At 41.3% G+C, this 24,499-nt stretch overlaps 1 protein-coding gene across 2 annotated transcripts; it reads left to right on the forward strand.

Moving 5' to 3' along the window:
• Window positions 1–230: 230 nt before the first annotated feature.
• LOC306999430 (uncharacterized protein) lies at window positions 231–24,429 on the forward strand. Of its 2 annotated transcripts, none has more exons than XM_079614093.1 (17): window positions 231–568; window positions 1,570–2,344; window positions 3,525–3,713; window positions 4,666–5,020; window positions 5,856–5,971; window positions 6,043–6,068; window positions 6,327–6,367; window positions 6,935–6,979; window positions 10,401–10,533; window positions 10,708–10,867; window positions 12,394–12,517; window positions 13,051–13,085; window positions 19,047–19,110; window positions 19,203–19,237; window positions 19,328–19,391; window positions 20,531–20,610; window positions 23,977–24,429. In XM_079614093.1, exons 1-16 carry the CDS (start codon window positions 560–562, stop codon window positions 20,601–20,603), a joined length of 2,244 nt encoding a protein of 747 aa, XP_079470219.1. In that variant the 5' UTR covers window positions 231–559; the 3' UTR covers window positions 20,604–20,610; window positions 23,977–24,429. The 2 variants fall into 2 exon arrangements, with proteins under 2 accessions (XP_079470219.1, XP_079470220.1); XM_079614094.1 differs by having other exon boundaries at window positions 233–568; window positions 3,540–3,713.
• The last annotated feature ends 70 nt before the right edge of the window (window positions 24,430–24,499 follow it).

The following is a 24,499-nucleotide window of genomic DNA, read 5'->3' on the forward strand; positions in this document are numbered from 1 at the left end:
AATATTTAATGACACATTTTTATAATAAAAATAAGGATTTTATTTGTGGCTAAAAGACTGATTAAACACGCTCTCCATAAAGAAAACAAATCAAGGTAATAAAATAACTCATATTATAAAAACACTTGACATTTAATCGTATTAGATGTTTTTTTAATTGCATACATTTAATAAACGTTTGCATTTGGTGTGGCAAGGGTTTAATGCGTGTTTGTTCTGCGGTCACACAGGTCTGGCCAGCAGGGGTCTCCAGGGTGTGGCGTTTCCAGCGCGTCCACACTGGGAATCAAGTTCAGAAAAGCTTCACTTCTCCTCGGACGTCGCCAAGTACATTTAGGATTATTGCATTTGCCCGCGACTCCCTCGCCTTGCGTTCACCCAATCAGGGGTGCAACCCACACGCTACGTAATTAATATTCATAAGCCAATCCTTCAACAGAGTTGGCGGTTTAATCAATCAATAAGAGCAATGCTCGCTGCCTAAACGTGTTTTGCGATTATTTTGAAGATATTATGTAATGCTTAACCCGCTTCTGCCCAAGAAGGAGACTGAACGACGATGGAACAGGTAAAGACATTGTTTTGGGATAGATAACTAACAAAATAGAAACGCCAAACAGATCCTATTTTGTCATAAAGATTGATGGGTTTAAATGGGTCAAAAAGTTCGCTTAGTTTAATCACAAATACGTGTATTTTGTTTATATGGAGGTGATGTTTTATACTCAAATACTCTTTCAATCAATGACTTATGAAATTAAACCTGGGTTGTATTAGTAAAAGTATAGTAATGGTTAAACTATGATTAGTGTGTGGTTACCATGGTTTAACAATACTAACCATGTTTTTTAATTTTTATTATTATTATTATTTGTAGTACAACTTGTGGTTATTAAGGTTTAACTGTACTAGCCATGTTTTTTTTTTTTTTTTTTTTTTAGTGAAACTATGGTTAATTTGTGGTTACGTGGTTTAACTTTACTAGCCATGTTTTTTTTTTTTTTTGTGGTAAAAACCATACTACTAAACATGTATTTTTTTTTTCATTTGTAGTAAAATTATGGTTAATTTGTGGTTACAAAGGTTTAAACTACAGTGTCCATGTTGTTTTTATTTTTATTTGTAGTGAAACTATGGTTAATTTGTGGTTACGTGGTTTAACTTTACTAGCCATGTTTTTTTTATTATTATTTGTAGTACAACCGTAATTCATTTGTGGTTATCAAGGTTTAACTGTACTAGCCATGTTTTAAAACAAAAAATTGTGTAGTGAAACCATGGTTAATTTATGGTTAGGCTACGTGGTTTAACTTTACTAGCCATGTTTTTTTATTATTATTTGAAGTAAAACCATGATTCATTTGTGGTTACCAAGGGTTAGGCTAACTGTACTAGCCATGTTGTTTTTGTTTTATTTGTAGTAAAACCATGGTTAATTTTCATAAGTTTGCCTACTTGAATATTTTACACTGTCTCTTGAAATGTGTTTGATATGTGGGTGCTTAAATGTATACGTATGACAATCAACCGATTAAATCTGTTACCCTTTGCGTTTCTTGTGGACTATAGGAAGCCTGCAGCAATTTCCGATCCATACGGGCCAAGTTTCAGGAAGAGCTCCAGGTGAGGAACAGACCTGTGCTTCCCGAGAAACCCAAGAAACGCCTCCCAACCGCTGGCGTGGGCCGCTCTGGTCCGATAACCATGAGCTTGAGTTCAGCTGTGGAAACCCAGACCCCTAGTCTACCCCGGGTCATTTTCAGAGAAGACCTGAAAATACCCTTAGGAAGACGGCCGGTGTCTTTCCCAAGCTTTCCCAACACGACATCTGAAGTCAGCAGGTCTGGTGAGGATGGGCACAACAGGCAGTCGCTCAAAGTTCGGCATTTGCCCCTCGTGTTGCCGCTTTCAAGCGAGCCAAAGCCTGATTCTTCAGCTCCTTGCTCAAAGGCCGTCACATCACCTCTCAAATGCATCAGGAAGCAATTCCCTACTCCTTTCAGCTTGACCAAAGTTTCAGCGTGCGCCAAAGAAGTTGGTAAAAATGGTCTTCGAAGTACTCTTAGTGCTGAGAGCGGCGAGTCACACCCGTGTGCGAGCCTCGAGCGCTCCGCTACTCCTTCCCCGAGCGAGTCCCTGACGGATTCGTCTTCTGGGACGGGGAGTGTTAGCCACTTCTTCGACCAGCATGTGTTGAGCACGCTGGAGAAAGCCAAGAGGAAGCTCTCGCACAAGAGCCTGCTGGTGTGTGGCCGACCCAAGGGCTTCTACATCAGCAAACCGGCCGAGAGTCCTCCGTCTCCGGAGACCTCATCTCCCCTGAAGATCAGCAGAGCGGCGCACAGTGAGTCCCCTAACTCTCCAGTCTTACACACGGACACACACGCTACCGGTCAAAACTATACGGCCTTCTGCTCATCAAGCCGGCTTTTATTTGATCAAAAATACAGAAAATACTGTAATATTGTGAAATATTGTTACTATTTAAAATAATGGTTTTCTATTTTAATATACAAAAGTCTCCCTGTGGTTAAAATCCAGCTTTTAATGTTGCTTATGTGTCGTTTGTTTAAGACAAACCGTGTTTAAGACAAACCGTGTGTAAGTTCATAAGTGGACAGCATTGCTGAGTATTTTCTGCTTAAAGCTGCAGTGAACCAAAGACAGTCTCAAAAACACGGTTTGAAATCGCTGGTGTTTCTGACGTCACACACTACCTTGTAACCAATCAGATCAACGTGTGATCGTCAACCAGTGGATCTCGAGCGAGTGAGTGAGAGGAGGCGGGGCTCATTTGCATATTTATAGAACTGCGCATACTAAATGAGGCAAGGGTGTCGAGTTACATTCAGGCTATTTTAAGGCATGAAGACGTTTATATGTAATTTTGGTGATCAAAATATGAGTTTTAATGGATAAAATTATTCACTGCAGGAGGACTTTAAAATATAAATTATTCCTGTGATCAAAGCTGAATTTTCATCATCATTACTCTTTAATTTTTTTCTTTCTTTTTAAAAAAAGAAATGAATACTTTTATTCAGCAAGGACGTTAAGTTGATAAAAAGGAAATATTTATATTGTTAGAAAAGATTTCTTTTTTGAATGAATGCTGTTCTTTTTAACTTTTTATTCATCAGTGAATCCTGAAAAAAGTATCACAGTTATGAAAAAAATATTAAGCAGCTGTTTTCAACAGTGATGATAAATGCTCATATTACACTGATTTCTGAAGGATCATGTGACACTGAAGACTGGAGTGATGATGCTGAAAATACAGCTTTGATCACAGGAATAATTATATTTTAAAGTATATTAAAATAGAAGAAAAAAAATCTGTATTTTTGATTTAATAAATGCAGGCTTGATGAGTATAAGAGACTCCTTTCAAAAGCGTTAATAATAGTCATGTCTCCAAACGTTTGACCTGTGGTGTGTATGAACTCAGCAGTTTCCCCTGTAAGAACTGTAAGTCGAGGCTGTGTTGGTCCTGTCGGTTCTTGAGTGTGTCTGTGGTTGTGAAGTGTCCTGTGCCGCAGCCGCTGTAGCGGAGCTCAGCTCAGCCCTGCAGACCGAGAGACGGCGCAAGCCTCTCCCTGATCCCGCGTCCCTCGGGCCGGCGCCCGTGAAGCCCCCCAGACCCCCGCGCGTGGACCTCCACAGACACAAGACTGGACGTCACGGCAGAGGCGCGGGCGAAACGCTCACCGCCGGTTCGTAGAAGCTCAATCTCACACACCTCACTGCTACTCGGATGTTTGTGCATGTAGCAGTTTACCCCAGTACAACAATACAGTGGTTGAAGCGAAAGCTATGAGAAGTACAATTAGAGGTGTTCATTCATATTCATGACATCTTTTTTTAAATTTTTATATATATATATATGAATGAAAAAAAGACTTTAAAAAACATTTTAAAAAATCTGAATAATTCCTCTTAGTCAGAGCGCTTGTCATGAATATGAATGAATACCCCCTAATTTTACTTAATACTTTGTATATATATATATATATATATATTCATATTCACGATGAAGCACTCTGACTTATTATTCAGGAATTATTCAAAAAAAAAATTAAATGGTTTTGAAAGTCTTTTTTGCTTTTATATATATATATATTATCAGTGATTTTGGCCTTCACTCTTTAAAATACGTATTTAAAATATACTGTCTTTATGTTGTTTCTACATTTATTTAGAGATTATTGTATAAAAATATAAAAATAATGTATTAAAAAAAACGTATATAAACGTAAGTGTTCTTAATCGCAATTAATCAGAACAAATGTGATTAATCTACCGGTAGTTATTTTTTTTAAATGTTAAAATTCAGCTTTGATCACGGGAATACATTACATTTTTAATATAGTCAAATAGAAAAGTTATTTTAAATTGTAATGTAATGTCACAATATTACTGTGTTTACTGTATTTTTGATCAAATAAATGCAGGCTTGGTGAGCAGAAGAGACTTCTTTCACAAACATATAAAAACTTCTTAACTGGTAGTAACTGACTGGTAGTCTACAGTATATGTCAGTGTGTGTGTATATATAGATGGTTTATTAGCCTAACTATTGGAGGTTTGACTATTATTATGTATCTTGAGCTTGAAATGCAGCTCATCCATTGGGGACTGATTTCGGTCTTGTTCTCTGTTCTCCAGAACCGGATCCCGAGGCTGATGCGTCTCTTGAGGACACGAGTTTGCCTCCTCCCGAGTTCCCAGATTTTGAGGTGTTCGCAGCAGAAGCGGCGGGCGGTGAGGCCATCGATCTGGCAGCGCTGGAGCTGGAGGCCACAGAGGTCCCCGATGTCTTGCCTCCTCCTCCGCCAGAGGAGCTCAGCGGCCCGCGCTCACAGGCTGTCCCGGTCACATGTTCTCCCGGGGACGCTGGCCCACAGGACACGCCGTCAGGAGACGCTAGCGCTCAGTCCTCAGAGCACGCCACCAGCGCAGCGACCTCTGACCTCAGAATGAACGGATCACACACTGAACACCAGCTTCCATCACAACCAGTGTAAACGTTTCATTTCTCATTATGTGGGATCTTCCTGAATCCTTCCCTCGCGGGTCACAATGACCCGAAGCCCTAAAATTATACTTTTTTTTTTCATTTTTTTTTTTCATAAAGCTAATTTTATTTCATTTTGATATTTGTTTTAAAAATTAATGCTTTTTTATCTTAAAATATACTATATTTGATCAATAAATAAATAATAATTTTAGCACATTCCTCACATTCTTTCAACTTAAATTCACAAATAGCTCATAATTTCATGCGTAATCCTTTTAATTCAGCTCAAAATATTATACATTGGGTGTCTTTGTGGCCCTCATGTGGAAAAAAATATAATAAAAGATGATATTTCATGACTCTCGATGGCCTTATATCTCTATATGGAGAAAACAAGCTGTTCCTCTTGGTCCTAAAGTCAGTTTCTCTTCAGTGTGCACTCAGATACACATGTAGACATTATAACATAATCTTTTGATAAAGATTTAGCATTATATTTAGCATTTTCAGTTTTTTCAATGCGTATTGAAGCATTCCTCACATTCAATTCATTCCTATGGGGTCAAACTGACCCGTGAGGGAAGGATCTGTTACTTTTTTTCAATTTCAACCACAAAACTCCTCGAATCCATATTTTTTTTTTGTGTGTATTTGTGGTTCAGTGTGACAAAAGTCCAGGGGTCTTGGACCCCTCTGATGAACACTCAATTAAAGAAAAAGAAAAATCGAGGGAAAGATGAGGGTTTGACCTTGTATCTTTAATATTGCCGTGTAATGTTCTCTACAATGCGATAGATCAGACTTCATCTCATCTATGTTCTTCTTCTCTTCCCCTCAGTTTCCCTAAGGAAAAGCGTTTGCATGGGACATTTGACAATGTTTATGAGGATGTGGAGACTGTTCACAAATTTTCTTTTGCTCAAAACTCGTTCAAGAGTAAAGGAGCTCCTAAAAGTGAGTATCATGCTAGCACTACATCTCCAGTCAATGAGTGGAGGATCATGATCGATGCGTTTCTCCTTCAGATCCATATGCTGACAACGGCCATGTGGTGAGTGATTCATTCTTGCAATCGCCATTTATTCAAGAATTGTTAATTTACGTGAAATATTATGTTTGATATATCATGATAGCATGTATGCAGGACATTTATTTTGATAGGTACTTGAAGAGATACTTGGAAACATCCTTAAAACTGGTGTTCATGGAAAGCCAGCTCAGGGAATAATGCTCTTAATGTGTCTGTTAGCTTGAGCAATGCTAATAATGATGTTTATTATTTCTATTGATCTCTCGATTTGTTTGACAGAAAGAAGAGACTTGGAAGAATATATGGCATGTCACTCAGTGGTTTGTCAGCTCTTCTTTCACTCTGCTGTTGTCCAGAAACTGATGATACATGTTGTTTTCTAATGCTGTACACAGTTTAAGAAAAGAGTACACTGCAAAAAATGCTTTTCTTACGTAGTATTTTTGTCTTGTTTCCAGTCCACATGTACTACTCGTCTAGTAAATACACACCCCATCTACTGTAGGTACGTTTACTAGACGAGTAACATGCCATAAGATATTAGATCTTTTTTTCTGGGGAAATAAATCAAAATCAAGTGAGGTGTTGCTTAAAAAAAGCTAAATGATCTGCCAGTGGGGTCAGAAAAATAATCTTAATTCAAACAGAAACAAGATAATTTTTCTTACCCCATTTGGCAGATAATTTTTGCTTGTTTTAAGCAACAACTCACTTGATTTTGATTTATTTCCCTAGAAAATAAGATATATCTTATGGCATTGTAATACTTTAGTAAATGCCTCTTGATTTAAGTATTTTTTTAAATATTTGGACTGGAAACAAGACAACAATACTACGTAAGAAAAGCTTTTTGTCTGTTTGTGTTGTTTTCCCCTCACGATGTGAAGGTCTACTACAGCTGAAGACCACAACGGCCACAGTCATCACGAAAGGTATTATGATCTCTGTTTTGTGACTGAACTCTGTGAAGGTACACTTACTCTACTGTAATCTGTGAAGACTAAATCTCATTACTATAATGTGGGTGAAAGATTTCATCAAGGAATATAATGATAAACTCAAGAACACATCCCATGTCCACAAGACAAGATTTTGAAGAAATGCAGACTTACATTTAGCTAGATTTAAATGTTGATGTCAATTATGACAGAAAACATTCCTAATGGGTTCCTCAAGTAAAAACTACTATTCATTTTCATCCATAGTGAAATTGATTTGTACAGAGACCTTATAAATCTGTAAATTCAGCCCTGCTGTGAGCTACGATTGTTAATCGATGGCATTTGCTTCTGTTGAAGCCGTCAGCCCACATTATTCCAGCTTATTTTTAAGATTGTTTAACGGCAGAATTACTAGTGAAAACTACATTACCCATGATGCTGTGCAGGAAATTACACCAATCAGAGCCAAAAGATCCGCCCAGTCCCATGAAGCATTTTGAGTCGGTCTCCCTACGTTAAGATATTTATATTTTCCAATATATATACGTGCGCATTTTGAAATAAATGTAAAATATATGGTGTGTTTTTAATTTTTAAATGAGTATATTATATTAATGTATTATTAATTCAGTTATGCTGTCTGCAATGCTTCATGGGATTGTAGTTCTTTCTCACTAAAGCCGTTAAGTTCACAGTCTTGTACTTTTGTCCAATTTTCGCTTCAAATCAAAGTTTGTAATGTTGTGATTCTCGTAGCTGGTTGGTTTAGTTCATGGCTAATAGTAAGTAGTAAGTAAGTAAGTAAAATTTATTTATATAGCACTTTTCACAGATAAACATCACAAAGTGCTTCACAGTAAAATGTAATACAAGAACAATTTAAAAAACATTCCCCAAAATACAAACAACAAACACAACAAACAACCATAACAACCCCTCGACTAACCAAAAGCCTGCTTGAAGAGCAAAGTCTTCAGTTGTTTTTTAAAAGAATCAGCTGAGTTCGCGCAACGTAAAACAAGAGGCAAAGCATTCCACAGCCTGGGAGCGACTGCCTGGAATGACTGGTCCCCTCTAGTTTTAAAATGAGTACGGGGAACAACTAATAACATCTGATCTAAAGACCTGAGACTGCGGGTAGGAGTGTGAAGCTGTATCAGGTCAGTGATGTAGGTAGGAACTTGGCCATGCAAGGCTCTAAAGGTAAGAACCAGGATTTTAAAATGAATTCTATACTGGACTGGTAGCCAGTGAAGTGATGCTAAAACAGGTGTGATGTGGTCTCTTTTCTTAACGTGGGTTAAAAGCCTTGCAGCAGAGTTCTGAACAGCCTGGAGACGATGAAGCTCCTTCTTACTCAAGCACGTAAAAAGACTGTTACAATAGTCCAAACGGGAGGAGATGAACGCATGAATAATCATCTCTAACTCGCCTTTAGTCACAGATGATCTTAATTTGGAAATGTTCCTCAGTTGAAAAAAGCAGTTTCTAACTAATTGTTTCGAATGAAGCTCCAAGGACATAGCTGACTCAAAGACAACACCTAAGCTCCTGAGGCTCGGTTGGACAGACGGGCCTAAGTCACCAATATATTGTTTTATCTTTGGGATTTTACTTTCAGGGGCAATGATTAGTGTTTCTGTTTTGTCAGAATTGAGAAGCAAAAAGTTCTCACATAACCACTTTTTAATACTAGTCAGACAGTTAATTAACGAAGATAATTTAAACAACTCAGTTTCCTTAAAGGAGCAATACAGTTGGATATCATCCGCATACAGGTGGTAAGATATGTCGCTAAACTGACTAATAACCTGACCGAGAGGAAATGTATACAAGAGGAACAAGATAGGACCCAAGACAGAACCCTGAGGTACCCCACACGACAACTCTGCAGTTTCAGACATGATCTGATTCACATTGACACTAAAGCTTCTACCAGACAGGTAGGATGAAAACCATTTTAAAACTGATCCCGACATGCCAACCAGATCACGAAGTCTATTAATAATAATTTTATGATCAATTGTGTCAAAAGCTGATGAGAGGTCCAATAAGACCAGCACTGTATATTTTTTAGAGTCAGCTGACATTATAATATCACTTGAAACTTTAAGTAACGCCGTTTCTGTGGAATGTTTTTTGCAAAAACCAGACTGGAATTTGTCAAATAACTCATGTTTCTCTAGGAAAAGGGTGAGTTTTTCAGCTACAAATTTTTCTAGAATTTTTGACATGAAAGGAAGCTTCGAAATTGGTCTATAGTTTTTTGGTTGTAGCGGATCCAGGTTAGTTTTTTTAAGTACAGGCTTAACAACGGCATGTTTAAAAAAAAGCAGGAACAACACCATTTAAAAGTGAAGAATTAAGCATCTCAACAATACAGGGGCCAATGTAGTCAAAAACTTGTCAAAATAGCACAGTAGGGACAACATCCATAGGGCGAAATGATGATTTCATAGAATGGAACAGAGAGGTAATGTCATGTAACGTCACAGGTGTAAAAGTGGACCAACAATGGGGAGGAGACAAGTCACAGGCAAAGGTCTGGGCCAATGGTGGAACAATGTTGGCCCTAACATCTCTGATCTTATTAACAAAAAACTGGAGGAATTCATTACAGTCAGAACTAGATAACACAGTTGTTTGAGAGCTAGTTGGAGAAACTAATAATGCTTTAGCAAAGACTTTTTCAAAGAAAAAAAATCCCTATGTGATAAATAAATGGGTAAAATACCTCCAGAACCAACGCCGCTAAAAAGGCGGGTGCTAATGCACACTATAGTCATGAAAACAGCTCATCTGGACAGGTTATAGTACAGTCACATGCTCTTTTGGCCCAGTCATGCAATGCCATTAGATTCATGGGTCTTGTACATCAGATTTAGTTTTCTGACACTTTTCATTTTCAAATTCTGCTATCTATAAAGATATTATCTAGAAGTATTGCTGACTTTGCAAAAACGACTTGTTATAGTCTCGAAAGCTTCAGTGAGAATGTGTTTATGTATACAGTCAGAAATGTTTTGCCTTGTTTCCATCATCTTCCAGCAAAAGTGTGTTTATGAATTGAAGTTATTGAAAAAAATAATAATAATCTTAAACTTAATAATAAAAAATCAGGCTTTTGTGTTGAGGCCAGTGAAAATGTTGTCTTGAGCAAGGAAAAAATATATAAGTATTACTTTAAAATAACTGGATTAATTTAAATTATATTAAATATGATTATAATTGTATGTCTTTCTCATGATTTCTTATTATTGGGCTATAAATGTTTTTTAACTTGGACATGCGATTTACACTTTTATATACGTAACTAAATAAAACCCAGCCGATCTGGTTATTTACCAGCAGAGACTCTGAGCAAAGCTTGTTCCTCATAGAAACTGCTGAAGACTGTGTGCTGTTCTTCCAGAAAGAAGCAGCTGAGCCCTGAACAGCAGGAGGATAAAGAGCTGAGGAAGAAGGAGAAGCAGCGTCTGGAGAAGGAGAAGAAAGAGCAGAAGGAGAAGGACAAAAAGAGGAACATGTTGCACAAGAAATTTAAAGTGAATTAATTCAGATGCATAAATTAAAGCCACACTTAATGTAGCGCAGATACAGTTTCAAACGGACTGGTGTTCACTTTAAAGATACTTTTTCCATCTGTTATGTAGTAGCATACATTAGTGTAACTTCTCCAGGCGTCCAGCTCCTGAGATATTTCCCATGTTTCCCAATAGATCACCGGACTGGAAGAGCCCATGTATCGGGCCCGCGTGCTGGCGGCCAGCAAACTCCGCAAATACGACCTGCCCGTCAAAAGTGGGGATCTCATCAGCATCATCCGCACGGTCAACTGCCCCAAGGGCAAATGGCTGGCCAGAGACGCCAACAACAAATGTGAGACGTTCTTGAATCTTCTAGTCATGGCTTATACTGTAGCAGAAACTGTATGTATATTATTTCCCTCTCCACTCCTTAAAGGGGGGGGGGGGGGGGGGGGGTGTAATGCCCTTTTCACAAGATGTAACAAGTCTCTGATGTCCCCAGCGTGTGTGTGTGAAGTTCTAGCTCAAAATACCCAACAGATATTTTTATATAGCATGTTAAAGTTGTCACTTTTTGAGGGTGAGCAAAAACACACCGTTTTGTGTGTCCCTTTACATGCATATGAGCTGCTGCTCCCGTGTGTGTGTGTGTGTGTGTGTGTGTGTGTGTGTGTGTGTGTGTGTGTGTGTGTGTGTGTGTGTGTGTGTGTGTGTGTGTGTGTGTGTGTGTGTGTGTGTGTGTGTGTGTGTGTGTGTGTGTGTGTGTGTGTGGCTCCGATTACCTCACACAGACACACTCTGAAAATTTCAAAAACTTTTATATTATATATATATATAGCCTTTTATATTTAAGATGGAGAGACTCAAGAAGGACATTTCTGAATGGTTGGTTAATTCCACATCAGCAACACATCTTCTAGGCATTAATTAGCTGTGACTTCTTCACGATACAGCACTAGCCTCTCGTACCTCAGTGCTTACATTACCTTATTGCTTTTATAAAACGGTTACCACACAATACAAATATTAAAGCCGAAAAATATGTATCTATGCAACTTTCATGAAGTAAAATCACTAAAAGCCTTCCTTCCGCTGGAAAAAATAGTCCCTGACCATAAACAACAACAGAAGTTACATACATTATTTCTCCATTAGATGGCGGCAAAGACTGTGTTTATGAGCGAGTCAGTCAGTAGAGAAGACTTTCACACTGAACGGAAACGAACTTGTGAACACGGAAAAGCAAGACGCAACCGACGAATGACTAAGTTAGCGTGTCACGGATAAAACCCTTGACTGTTAAAAGGACAAGATTTCACAGTGGATATTCAAGCAGATTTTTTATTACAAATATAGGACTGACCTGAAGGAAAAAGCAGGAACGCTCGCTTACTCTCTCGCTATTGTATTCTATTTTAGGGGTGTTGTGATGCATCGAACCTTTGGGTGAAGAGGTCATAGGTTTATCGTGAATAAAACACAGCTATTGACCAATCAGAATCAAGGACTGGAACTAACCGTTTTATAAGTAAATTTTAGGGTTGTTGATGTCACAAGAAAGCTTGTGTAGTTCCTACCAGCCGTTTGTTGTAGTCCTTAAAAAGATTTCCTTAAAAGAAAATATCTCCCTTTGCTTTGAACTTTGAGCGTTGTAACTTTGCAGATGTTGTTTATGCTCAAACAGCAACACTACACACTAACTACAGTTAGAAAAGTGAAATCATAATCAACCACCCCTTTAAGAGACATTAAAATAAAGTTGACCAGTTCTTGAAAGTCATCCCACTGTCCTAGAAAATGTCTTGCAGGAGTTGATGTAAGTTGACTGTAGTTTCTGAGACTGAAGGAGACGGTCTTTCTTCTGTGCTGTGTTCGCAGACGGCTACATATCCGTGATGAATGTGGAGCTGAACATTAAGGAGATGCTAGAGCTGGGCAAGAAGGCCTCGCAGGCCGCCGGACGAGGCCAGCCCGACGGAGATAACCTGAGCTTCAGCAGCAGGTACAGCAGAGATGACAAACTCATCATGCATATGACATAAAGTTCACTGACAAGTCAACCATGGATTGGAAACTAGGTGTGTTGCGATGCGTCGATATGGATCAGAATACTAATGATACGATGTATTGATGCGACACCTTTATTCTGACACTCAACATCTCTGGCTGTGTACTCGCATCTGACACATCGGAGTTTGTTGCACACGTGCGCACGAGATCCGATTTCAAAAGTTCATCATTCAAAAGTAATTCTGTGTCCATAGATGTTGCGCGTTCAGCTTCACATTGATCACTGAACTGAAGTACTATTGTACATCTCATGATATAAAGCTCAGAGATTAAACATCCAGTAATGTCCTCTTCAGCCGCTAGATGCTGTTAACTCAAGTCATACGCGGCACATCATAGACTCAAGTCAGACACGGCACTGCAATCCACTGCTCATTTCAAACACTATATCTACAGCATATAGTCAGACTATTAACTGCCACAGTGACATGAATGTGCAAATCTAAAACGGTTTGATGTTTGCAGGTCCTCTCATCAGAATCCGGTGTTCACGAGCAGCTGTAAGTGTTCTGCTTTTCTCTATACAGCCGTGGCCAGATATGAACATGACAGATATGAACATGACAGATATGAACATGCCAGATATGAACATGCCAGATATGAACATGACAGATATGAACATGACAGAACATGGCACTTTACACCCTGTGGTGAAATAATCATGTGTTTAACAGCTGCTGCTTTCTCAGTTTTTTTTCAAACCTCTTGGGTCTACTGCCATATTTCATGCACTTTGCAGTGTATGGTGTGTGTTGAAACTGTATTGTGTGTGTGAAGGTCAGCTTGAATCTCGGTGGCTGTCGACTGAGGTGCTTCCCACCATTTGAACAATCCTTTACTTCAATCTTCACTGCAGCTTTCATGTCCCGCGAGGTTGAAGTGGTGCGTGAGGAGGATGGCGAGGGAGGAGAGGCTTCAGTTTGCTGAATGAACTGCTTTTGTGCGGAAACAACTTAATGAACCGACTATCGGTTAATCTCCAACATGTTCGCCATTTAACATTAATTTTGGATTGTTTTACAAGGGAAGCGAGACAGTTTTGCGGCAGGAAGAATTCAGTTTACAGCACTACTTATTCATTTCTGACATCCGTAAACGATGATTGTCTGTGGCACAACTCTGGCAACTCTATCATTGATGTCACTGCTATAATGTGACTGGTCATCAAGGCACACGGGATCCAATTGACCCTTCGCAGGGAGCTTGATTGACAGGTGATTTGACCAATCATACTTCGCCACCCACCATTTTGTCCGACAAAGCAGTCAGGAGAGTTAGTAGACTAACATAGGAGGATTTGAGCTTGAGAAGCGGAGTGTACTGACGTCTTTCCGCGGTTAAAACAACATTCCTTCTGATGTTCATTCATGTTTATTTGATGCTATAAATGAACTAGAAGGAAGAGATGATCGGTTCACGAGCGGCTTTAACTGAGGCGACACAGCGATCTGTCACACACATTAAAGAGCCACAAAACGGTATTTATCGTTTAAATGTCTTTAAAAATTGACCAAATTTGAAAGGTGAGACTTTGTTTGATATCAAAAGTAACCGAAAAGTAAGCTGGTCTGTGTCAGTCAGTGTGTTGTCAGTCTCTCTGGTCCGCAATGTGTTTTTCACTGCGTGAGAACATGGTGTGACGTGAGAGCGGCGTAGCTTGTCGGACATAGCGACAGTAACTAAGGGGGGCGGGTCTTTGCGAACGGTCAATTGAACAGTTACGCCTTCTGGAGCCGTGGAGGTTTATCTCCCTATAGTGAGAGTATCTCTGGCTTCAGTGCCTTTAACAGCAGAGGCGGATGATTCGGTGAGATCCAGTCGCAGTGTGGCTGTGCAGATACATGTACTGGTGCTGCTGGACACATCTACTGGTGCTGCTGGACACATCTACTGGTGCTGCTGGACACATCTACTGGTGCAGCTGGACACATCTACTGGTGCAGCTGGACACATCTACTGGTGCAGCTGGACACATCTACTGGTGCTCCTGGACACATCTACTGGTGCTGCTGGACACATCTACTGGTGCTCCTGGACACATCTACTGGTGCAGCTGGACACATCTACTGGTGCAGCTGGACACATCTACTGGTGCTCCTGGACACATCTACTGGTGCTCCTGGACACATCTACTGGTGCTGCTGGACACATCGACTGGTGCTGCTGGACACATCGACTGGTGCTGCTGGACACATCTACTGGTGCTGCTGGACACATCTACTGGTGCTCCTGGACACATCGACTGGTGCTGCTGGACACATCGACTGGTGCTCCTGGACACATCGACTGGTGCTGCTGGACACATCTACTGGTGCTGCTGGACACATCTACTGGTGCTGCTGGACACATCTACTGGTGCTGCTGGACACATCTACTGGTGCTCCTGGACACATCGACTGGTGCTGCTGGACACATCGACTGGTGCTCCTGGACACATCGACTGGTGCTGCTGGACACATCTACTGGTGCTGCTGGACACATCTACTGGTGCTGCTGGACACATCTACTGGTGCTGCTGGACACATCTACTGGTGCTGCTGGACACATCTACTGGTGCTGCTGGACACATCTACTGGTGCTGCTGGACACATCTACTGGTGCTCCTGGACACATCTACTGGTGCTCCTGGACACATCTACTGGTGCTCCTGGACACATCTACTGGTGCTCCTGGACACATCTACTGGTGCTCCTGGACACATCTACTGGTGCAGCTGGACACATCTACTGGTGCAGCTGGACACATCTACTGGTGCAGCTGGACACATCTACTGGTGCAGCTGGACACATCTACTGGTGCTCCTGGACACATCTACTGGTGCTCCTGGACACATCTACTGGTGCTCCTGGACACATCTACTGGTGCTCCTGGACACATCTACTGGTGCAGCTGGACACATCTACTGGTGCAGCTGGACACATCTACTGGTGCAGCTGGACACATCTACTGGTGCAGCTGGACACATCTACTGGTGCTCCTGGACACATGTACTGGTGCTCCTGGACACATCTACTGGTGCAGCTGGACACATCTACTGGTGCAGCTGGACACATCTACTGGTGCAGCTGGACACATCTACTGGTGCAGCTGGACACATCTACTGGTGCTACTGGACACATCTACTGGTGCAGCTGGACACATCTACTGGTGCTCCTGGACACATCTACTGGTGCTGCTGGACACATCTACTGGTGCTCCTGGACACATCTACTGGTGCAGCTGGACACATCTACTGGTGCAGCTGGACACATCTACTGGTGCAGCTGGACACATCTACTGGTGCTCCTGGACACATCTACTGGTGCTCCTGGACACATCTACTGGTGCTCCTGGACACATCTACTGGTGCTCCTGGACACATCTACTGGTGCTCCTGGACACATCTACTGGTGCAGCTGGACACATCTACTGGTGCAGCTGGACACATCTACTGGTGCAGCTGGACACATCTACTGGTGCTGCTGGACACATCTACTGGTGCTGCTGGACACATCTACTGGTGCAGCTGGACACATCTACTGGTGCTCCTGGACACATCTACTGGTGCTGCTGGACACATCTACTGGTGCTCCTGGACACATCTACTGGTGCAGCTGGACACATCTACTGGTGCAGCTGGACACATCTACTGGTGCTGCTGGACACATCTACTGGTGCTCCTGGACACATCTACTGGTGCAGCTGGACACATCTACTGGTGCTGCTGGACACATCTACTGGTGCAGCTGGACACATCTACTGGTGCTGCTGGACACATCTACTGGTGCTCCTGGACACATCTACTGGTGCAGCTGGACACATCTACTGGTGCAGCTGGACACATCTACTGGTGCTGCTGGACACATCTACTGGTGCTCCTGGACACATCTACTGGTGCTGCTGGACACATCTACTGGTGCTCCTGGACACATCTACTGGTGCAGCTGGACACATCTACTGGTGCAGCTGGACACATCTACTGGTGCAGCTGGACACATCTACTGGTGCTCCTGGACACATCTACTGGTGCTCCTGGACACATCGACTGGTGCTGCTGGACACATCGACTGGTGCTGCTGGACACATCTACTGGTGCTGCTGGACACATCTACTGGTGCTCCTGGACACATCTACTGGTGCTGCTGGACACATCGACTGGTGCTCCTGGACACATCGACTGGTGCTGCTGGACACATCTACTGGTGCTGCTGGACACATCGACTGGTGCTCCTGGACACATCTACTGGTGCTCCTGGACACATCGACTGGTGCTGCTGGACACATCTACTGGTGCTGCTGGACACATCTACTGGTGCTGCTGGACACATCTACTGGTGCTCCTGGACACATCTACTGGTGCTCCTGGACACATCTACTGGTGCTCCTGGACACATCTACTGGTGCTCCTGGACACATCTACTGGTGCTCCTGGACACATCTACTGGTGCTCCTGGACACATCTACTGGTGCTGCTGGAATCATTGGGTGTTTTGGGTCTTTCAACATCATACACCCTCATCCAGGCGCCCCAGCTGAGGCTGATCAGACCCCAGCTTGTGTCCAGCTGGCAAATCTAGCTACCCCGCCCCCATGATCTCCCATCTCGAGCCATGGCCATCTTGAGGCTTTCTCTGCCGCTTCACTGGTATTGCGGATGCTCTTCTCCTCCTCACTCCACCAACGCCTAACAGACTGAAGACTCTGGACAGGGATCGGGCTACAAAGCCCCAGCATCATACTTCTATTGGGAGTAGGGCTGTCAAAATTGCTCAAATTACGTTCGAATATTCCCTCTAAAAAAAACACATATATTCGAACATCCGGTTGCGCATTTTGTCAATAAGGCGCATTACGTCAATAACAGGACAAATTAATACAAAGAGACATAACTACTTGTATAGGTAGTTTATGTAAGTTTAAACATATTCGACAACGTATTACTACACAAAAACAGGTAAATCAACTAATGGCCAAGACCGCAGACCTCACTCTCGCTCGCCCGCAGGCACTCGTTCTCTCTCGCCCTCACGCTCTCTGCGCATAACGGTTGAAATGAACAACAACAATAAACACATTTTTGGGACCCGTTTTTTGTTCCAACAATAAACAAATGTTGAGTGCTAGAGTTTTGTGCAAGCAATTTAAGATCGCGACTCTTGTCCCAAAGATAGCAGGCTTCATTCAGTGATTGAAACAAATATTATTAACATTAATTGAAGTTTTCCAGTGTATAGAGCCGACACTGAGCGCTCCGAGCGAGCTGTGCTGTGCTAAACATGGAACTTTTCCTTGACATGAAACGATAAATAATCACACCAGTGGAAGTGCATGAAACTGCTGTATCTAACCTTATCCATATCTATTCAGTCAGTACAGTAGCCTACACTTTAGTAATGTTTCTGTTTGTTGCTAGTGGTCGAATGGTATGCTAACTGTATCTTACATAGCTTGCATACTATCTCGCGGCTCCACAATTTTACCTTCTACCGACCAAAATCCAAAGTACTTCCAGACATTGCTTTTTAGATTTCGGGGGGTTAAAATCACTTTCTCTGCTGCGGTCGAGTTGGGCTCGGCACTTCCTGCCATCTTCCATGTAACGTTAAGTCAACTTTTTGTTGTCTCACTCGCAAAGCAGACAGCCGCGCCGCGTTACATGCGGGCGTGTTTTTCCCATAGACTGTACAAAAAGTTTTTTCCACATTCGAATATAAATTTTCACCTTCAAATGTCTGTTTTTTAAAACTATTCGAATTTAGAGTATTCGTTGACAGCCCTAATTGGGAGACCCCTTGCTCTCCATCCGGCTGGTCGACACTCGCTGACCAGTCCCTCGTACTTGGCGAGCTTCCTCTCAGAGGCTCTTCTAGACGGTCTTCCCAAGGCCTGTGAGCTCCAGCAGAACCACTTGTATGGTGGACTCAGACAAGAGAACGACATCTGGTCTTAATTCATATTTAATAGGAAAAAGTGGTGACGGGAAGGCACAGATTCAAACCGTAATCAAAGGACAAAAACCAGGAAAACAAAGCAAGGCTCAGAGGCAGATATGAGCCTTGAACTTCTTGATAATGCTATAGAGAAAATGTCTGAGACGTCAGACAAATAATTCAGGTTTCTTTCTTTTGTTCATGCTCTCAAACTGGTTGATCACGCGAATAAGAATCAAAGCCTCCCGCTGAACTTGCTTAATCGGGTTTTCAACTACTTTTAAAGGGTGCTAATAACATTGTCTGGGCCATTTTAGGATTTTCTGTGAAATTACTATTTATTTTGTATTAGGTTTTGTTCAGTTGCACACAGAAGACATAAATGTGTGGATAACCGTTTATTTTAAGTTTCTGGAAGAGATTGTGGGTTATTTGGGAAAAAGTGCCAGGTGCCAATATTTTGGGCCGCCATTGTACAGTAGCATGTCAATCAAAAGTAAAATTGTGTGTATTTAATTGTTTTTCTTTGTCATGTGTTGTTTCGACTTGCAGTCACTGATGACAGTGAGGAATGGATGTATGAAGACGACACCTTGTCTCTCTCTGCTGAAAATTCGTGAGCCTGAACTACGTTTCATAAAATGTCCTCAGTTCATCTGAACTTTACACACCTCTCTAAACTCGTGTCTCTCTCTCTCTTATTTCCAGGAGTCAGATTAAAGCGGTGTCGATGCCTGAGATCTGTAAGTGTGCACTGTTGCTCTCTGCGTTGAGCTGTATGTACAGTACAGTGCTGTGTTGTGGATTACTCCGTGTTTCCTCTCTCTTCTCAGTTGACAGCACCTCTTCTGCTCATCAGACGTTCAGTGACTGGAGTATCGAAGACGCCCACACACAGTGAGAAACACAATTCTCCAGTCTGTCCACACACAGTGAGAAACGCAACTCTCCGGTCTGTCCACATGAGTGATTGAGGACAGTTGTGGAGAGATATCCAGCAGTAGTTAAGACAGGCCTTGTGGTGTTCATTAATGTAGAAAGGCCATGCGTTAGACATGAAGCTCAAAAAGATTAAATTCTCTCCTAAAGGTATATGCTTTTATCGCTTAATTTTAGCTTTCACCTTATTTCGATAGTACCCTTTTAACATTCCACTAACTACACGTAACTACATGTCAACTAACTCTCTGCTGAGTAGTAGACCGTTAGGTTCAGGGTTAGTAGAATAAGTTGACATTTACTAGTAGTTAATAGACTGTCTGAAGTGGACTATCGATATGTAAGGGATAATGTAGAGCGAGGCGGTTGTTATAGCGAACACAAGCCCGACAGGCTTCACATCGGGGTCTTGAATCAGCCCGACAGGGTTGTGTTCGCTATAACAACCGCCTCGCTCTACATTATCCCTTACATATCGATAGTCCACTTTAGACAGTCTGTAGACATGGCTACCTACCAAATAAATCAATAATTTGACACAAAATATTTATTTAAAAAGGAGTTTATTGATTTAAAAACGATTGTTTTGCTTCCGTTTAAAAGTCCATGGCAACGCTCTGTTTTTCATGGCAACGGTGTTATCCTTGGCAACGGTGTGTTATCCTTAGCAACGGTGTGTTATCCTTAGCAACGGTGTGTTATCCTTAGCAACGGTGTGTTATCCTTAGCAACGGTGTGTTATCCTTAGCAACGGTGTGATCAAGAAATAACAGACCGCATTTTACATTAGATTTCAACCAAGCCGTGTAATAAAAGGTGTTATTTTTATTCATAGTTATACTTTACATTATTTGCAATAAAATGTATATTTCTTTCATTGAACATTTGCAACTTTTTCGTCAGCACTGATGATCCAAGTAAGTGATTATAGTCACTATTTCTTGTCCCATCGATTCCTTGCTAGTAATGAAACTCATGCAATCTCTGTTGTGTTTGTTTGAATCTGAGTTTGATATCTTTCACAGAAATGGAGACAGTCCAGTGTGTGTGTGTGTGTGTGTGTGTGTTAATGTCCCGTCTCTCTGTGTTCGTGACAGAGAGGCAGAAAACTTCCAGTTCGCAGACATCGATCATCTTCCTCCTCCGGCACTTTACGCTGACTCTCTTTGAGCCTGAGGTGAGATTTATCATATCATTTGTTTTGCGATCACGCGGTTTCCAGTGATTTCTTGCTCATAGTTTTCTGATCAAACTTCCACTTGTTGGTGAAACGATGGGTTAGTGCAGTGCTTCTCAATTATTTTCTGTTACGCCCCCCCCAGGAAGAAGTAAACATTTCGCGCCCCCCAACTCTCCGCCGCGACTGTAAATAGTATAATTTGTCTATAAAATTGTTATAAGTACACCTCTGCATAACATTGTATCCTTATTAACATTAAAGAAAAGAAAAAAGAAAGAAATATAGATCAACTTAAAACAAAGAATAACTTTATTAACATTGTTTTTTAGTCTGTAACAAAGAAAGGCTTAAAGTGCATCAATTTGCCAGAAATTAAAATATATAATCAATAAATAAATTTAAAAAAATCAAATTGATCAACAACATTAACTCTCAAACACTTTGACCTATAAAACAAAAATGAATAAAACCATTTTTGAAAATAAAATTAAATATAATCAATAAATAATACATTCAAATTGATCAGCAACATTAACTCAGGAACACAATATTTAAAACACTTTGACCTATAAAACAAAAATGAATAAAACCATTTTTGAAAATAAAATATAATCAATAAATAATAATACATTCAATTTGATCAGCAACATTAACTCAGGAACACAATATTTAAAACACTTTGACCTATAAAACAAAAATGAATAAAACTATTTGTGCAGATTTTTTTTTTTTATATCAAAATGAGGAAGTCAGGATTAATGGCTACAATGAGCACGTTTTGCAGCGCACAGCTTTTCGAAGCGGGGTTTGATGTTTAGCTGGGACCTGTACTTGGTCTTCAGTGCAGCAACAGCAGAGAAGCCAATCTCACAAAGATACGACGTTGCAAAAGGAAGGAGAATGCCCTCTGCCCTAAGAGAGGATACTGCCTCTCTACACTCAGCCAGAATTCACCCAGTGTCTGTGATGTGAACCTCAGTCTCAATGTCGAGTCAGACGACATATCAATGAACTGGTCCTCCTCTGCAGAGCTGAAACCAGTTGGAGCTGGTGCATTGAAAGGATCTCTCACCCAGTCATATTGGGAACTGTTTTCAGGGAAGTACTTTTTAAAGAATCCTATAAGTGATGAAATATGCTCCTTAATATATGGAATCACTGAGGTGGCATCATAGTCAGTAGTGTCAACAAATTCATGCAGGTTCTCGAATTAATCAGTTTTTCCTTCATCAAGTCGCCTGCCCCACATTGTAAGCTTTCGAGTGAAAGAGCTGATCTTGTCTGTGACCTGAGGCAGGTGTTTATCTTTCCCTTGAAGTTGTAGATTTAGTTCATTTAGCTTTCCAAATATGTCACTCATGTACGCAAGTTTTGCCAGGAAGTTCTCATCACAAAATTTTTCTGCGAGGTCGTACTTGTGCTCCTGCTCCAAAAACATTCTTATCTGCTCTCTGAGCTCAAAAACCTCGTGACAGCCACCTTGCTTCACTGTGAAACAGCACAGCTTGATGTTCAGCTCCCATCTCCTCACAGATAGCAGAGAAGACTCTTGTTTTTAGTGGTCTGGTCTTTATAAAATTGACTACACCTACAATGTCAGTCAAAACCTCACTTAATTCAGAGGAAAGGTGCCTTGATGCCAGTGCTTCTCTGTGTATAACACAGTGTGTCCACTCAGCATTAGGTGAGACCTTCTTGATGAGTGCCCGAAGTCCTTTTCTCATCCCTGCCATGGTCTGTGCACCATCACTGCAAACACCAATGCAGTTCTCCCACTTTAGCCCATTTTCAGTCAGGAAGCAGTCCAGCATTTTGTATAGCTCTTCAGCTGTGGCTCTGTCTCTGACATATTTACAAAAAAGTAGATCTTCACTCAGGGAGTTTGTAACGTCAAAACGCACATAAGCAATAAACAAACAGTCTTTGTTGCTGTCAGTTGCTTCATCGAACTGTAAGGCAAAACGTTTGTCTTTGAGTTTATCTACCAGCTGTTCTTTAAGATCGTTAGCAATGTCATTTATACGTCTGGCGACAGTGTCATTGGACAGAGGGATAGTTTTTATTTTTACAGCACTTGCGTCATCCAGCATGACAGAGACCATGTCTAATGCTGCAGGCAGTATCAGCTCCTCTGCTATGGAGTGGGGTTTTTTGCACTGAGCAATTTGGTACGCCACCTTATATGATGCTAACAGTGCTCGCTGGTTTACTGAAGTAGCATTCACAAAGCGAGACGATTGTTGGCAATATTCGGCACGTTTTCGCTGAAAAAACTCAAGTGGCTTATCAGCGTGATTGGGGTGTAATGTCTTTAAGTGACGCCTTAATTTATTTGGCTTCATGCTGTCCGCTGCCAATATTTTTAGACACAGTAAACATACTGGTCTTTCCTCGTCTCCCACCGTAGTCACGGTGAAGCCAAGCGCAACATACGCTTCGTCATATTTCCTCGTCTTAGCTTTCGGGAGACTTACGTTTGTCTCGTTATCTCCGTCTCTCTCCGCCTTTCTTTTCATCCCTGTTAAATATTTTTCCATGTTGTTTGTTATCTACACTTCATATCTCCTGCTCTGTACTCTTGTTCGGTGCAAAAAATAACCACTTCCTGAAAAAGCATGTTCTTCGGGGTCTCGCGTGCCCCCCCTGGCATCGCTCCGAGCCCCCCTAGGGGGTCGCGCCCCACTATTTGAGAAGCACTGGGTTAGTGTGACGTTGTTCCAGAGAGGCGTGTTTCAGAGCTTCTGGCCTGACGGTGGAAACGCGGCTAATGCTAACAGGCTTAGCAAAATCAGTACTTTATTCTATGAAAATTCAACGTTGATGCAAGACCGACAGTCCACCTAAAAATGAGAATTCGGTCATCATTTGCACACTCATATCCTTCCACACCTGTGTGACTTTCTTCTTCTATTAAGAGTAGTGATTAGTAAGCATTAAGAAAGGTCCCCGAAACATTTGCCATTTTTAGTAGTGGTTTTATCTCGCAATTGTTGGCTTTCCTTCATTGTTAGAATGTGCAAACCTTTTAAATCTGTATCCTTTCTTCTGTGGAGCACGTAGATAGGAAGATATTTTGAAGAATGTTGATAACTATGGACAAACAATACACTGGAAAAAAAACTGTGGCTATCAACATTCCTCAACAACTCCTCTGTTGCGTTCACCATAATAAATAAAAGCCTACAGGATAGGAACGGCATGGGTGAGATGACAGTGTTCACTTTTACCCGCATTGATGGGTAAGATGAAAGTAAAACATAGTATGTTCTTTTCAGCCACTGGACCATCAAACCATTGAGTTTCCTATCGTTACATTTTAGAAACACGCTGAAAGTCTCTGACATCTTTTTTCCCCTTCCACAGTGATGTTGAGTTCATGCCTCGATCAAAACCGAGGAAATCCACATTTCTTCAGGAGCTGGCGTCTGGAAGATGACCATCTAGCACTGGGCTTTAGTTTAACAATTTGCCAGTCCTGTTTCCGAAGACTTGGTCATCAAAGTGGACTTGTGAAGTTTGAAGCGGTACATTGGCACTGAGCAGCGAGGGCTCGGTTGAGGATGAACAACACAATGGCAGTTTAGGGGTTTTAATGAAGGAGGGTGTGGCACTGCGTCATATGAACTATTGGATGAATTGCAAAGTCATTGAGAGTAACTTGTGCATGTTATCGATAAATACACCTTTGCTTTACTTTTGTCTTTGTGCATCTCATTGTGTGGGAACTTTGGAAGTTGGTGGTTTGATTACATGTTTGTTTATAAATGAAAACACAACTTGTAAATGTTGGCGTGAAATAAATGGATCCAGCAGTGAGTCTGACTTTTTTCTTTTTCTTTTCTTCTCTCTAATGAATGCATTGTGATAAAACTGTGCATTATGAAGT

This window comes from Phoxinus phoxinus (assembly GCF_949152265.1).
Source record: "Phoxinus phoxinus genome assembly, chromosome: 5".
Taxonomy (NCBI): Eukaryota; Metazoa; Chordata; class Actinopteri; order Cypriniformes; family Leuciscidae; genus Phoxinus; species Phoxinus phoxinus.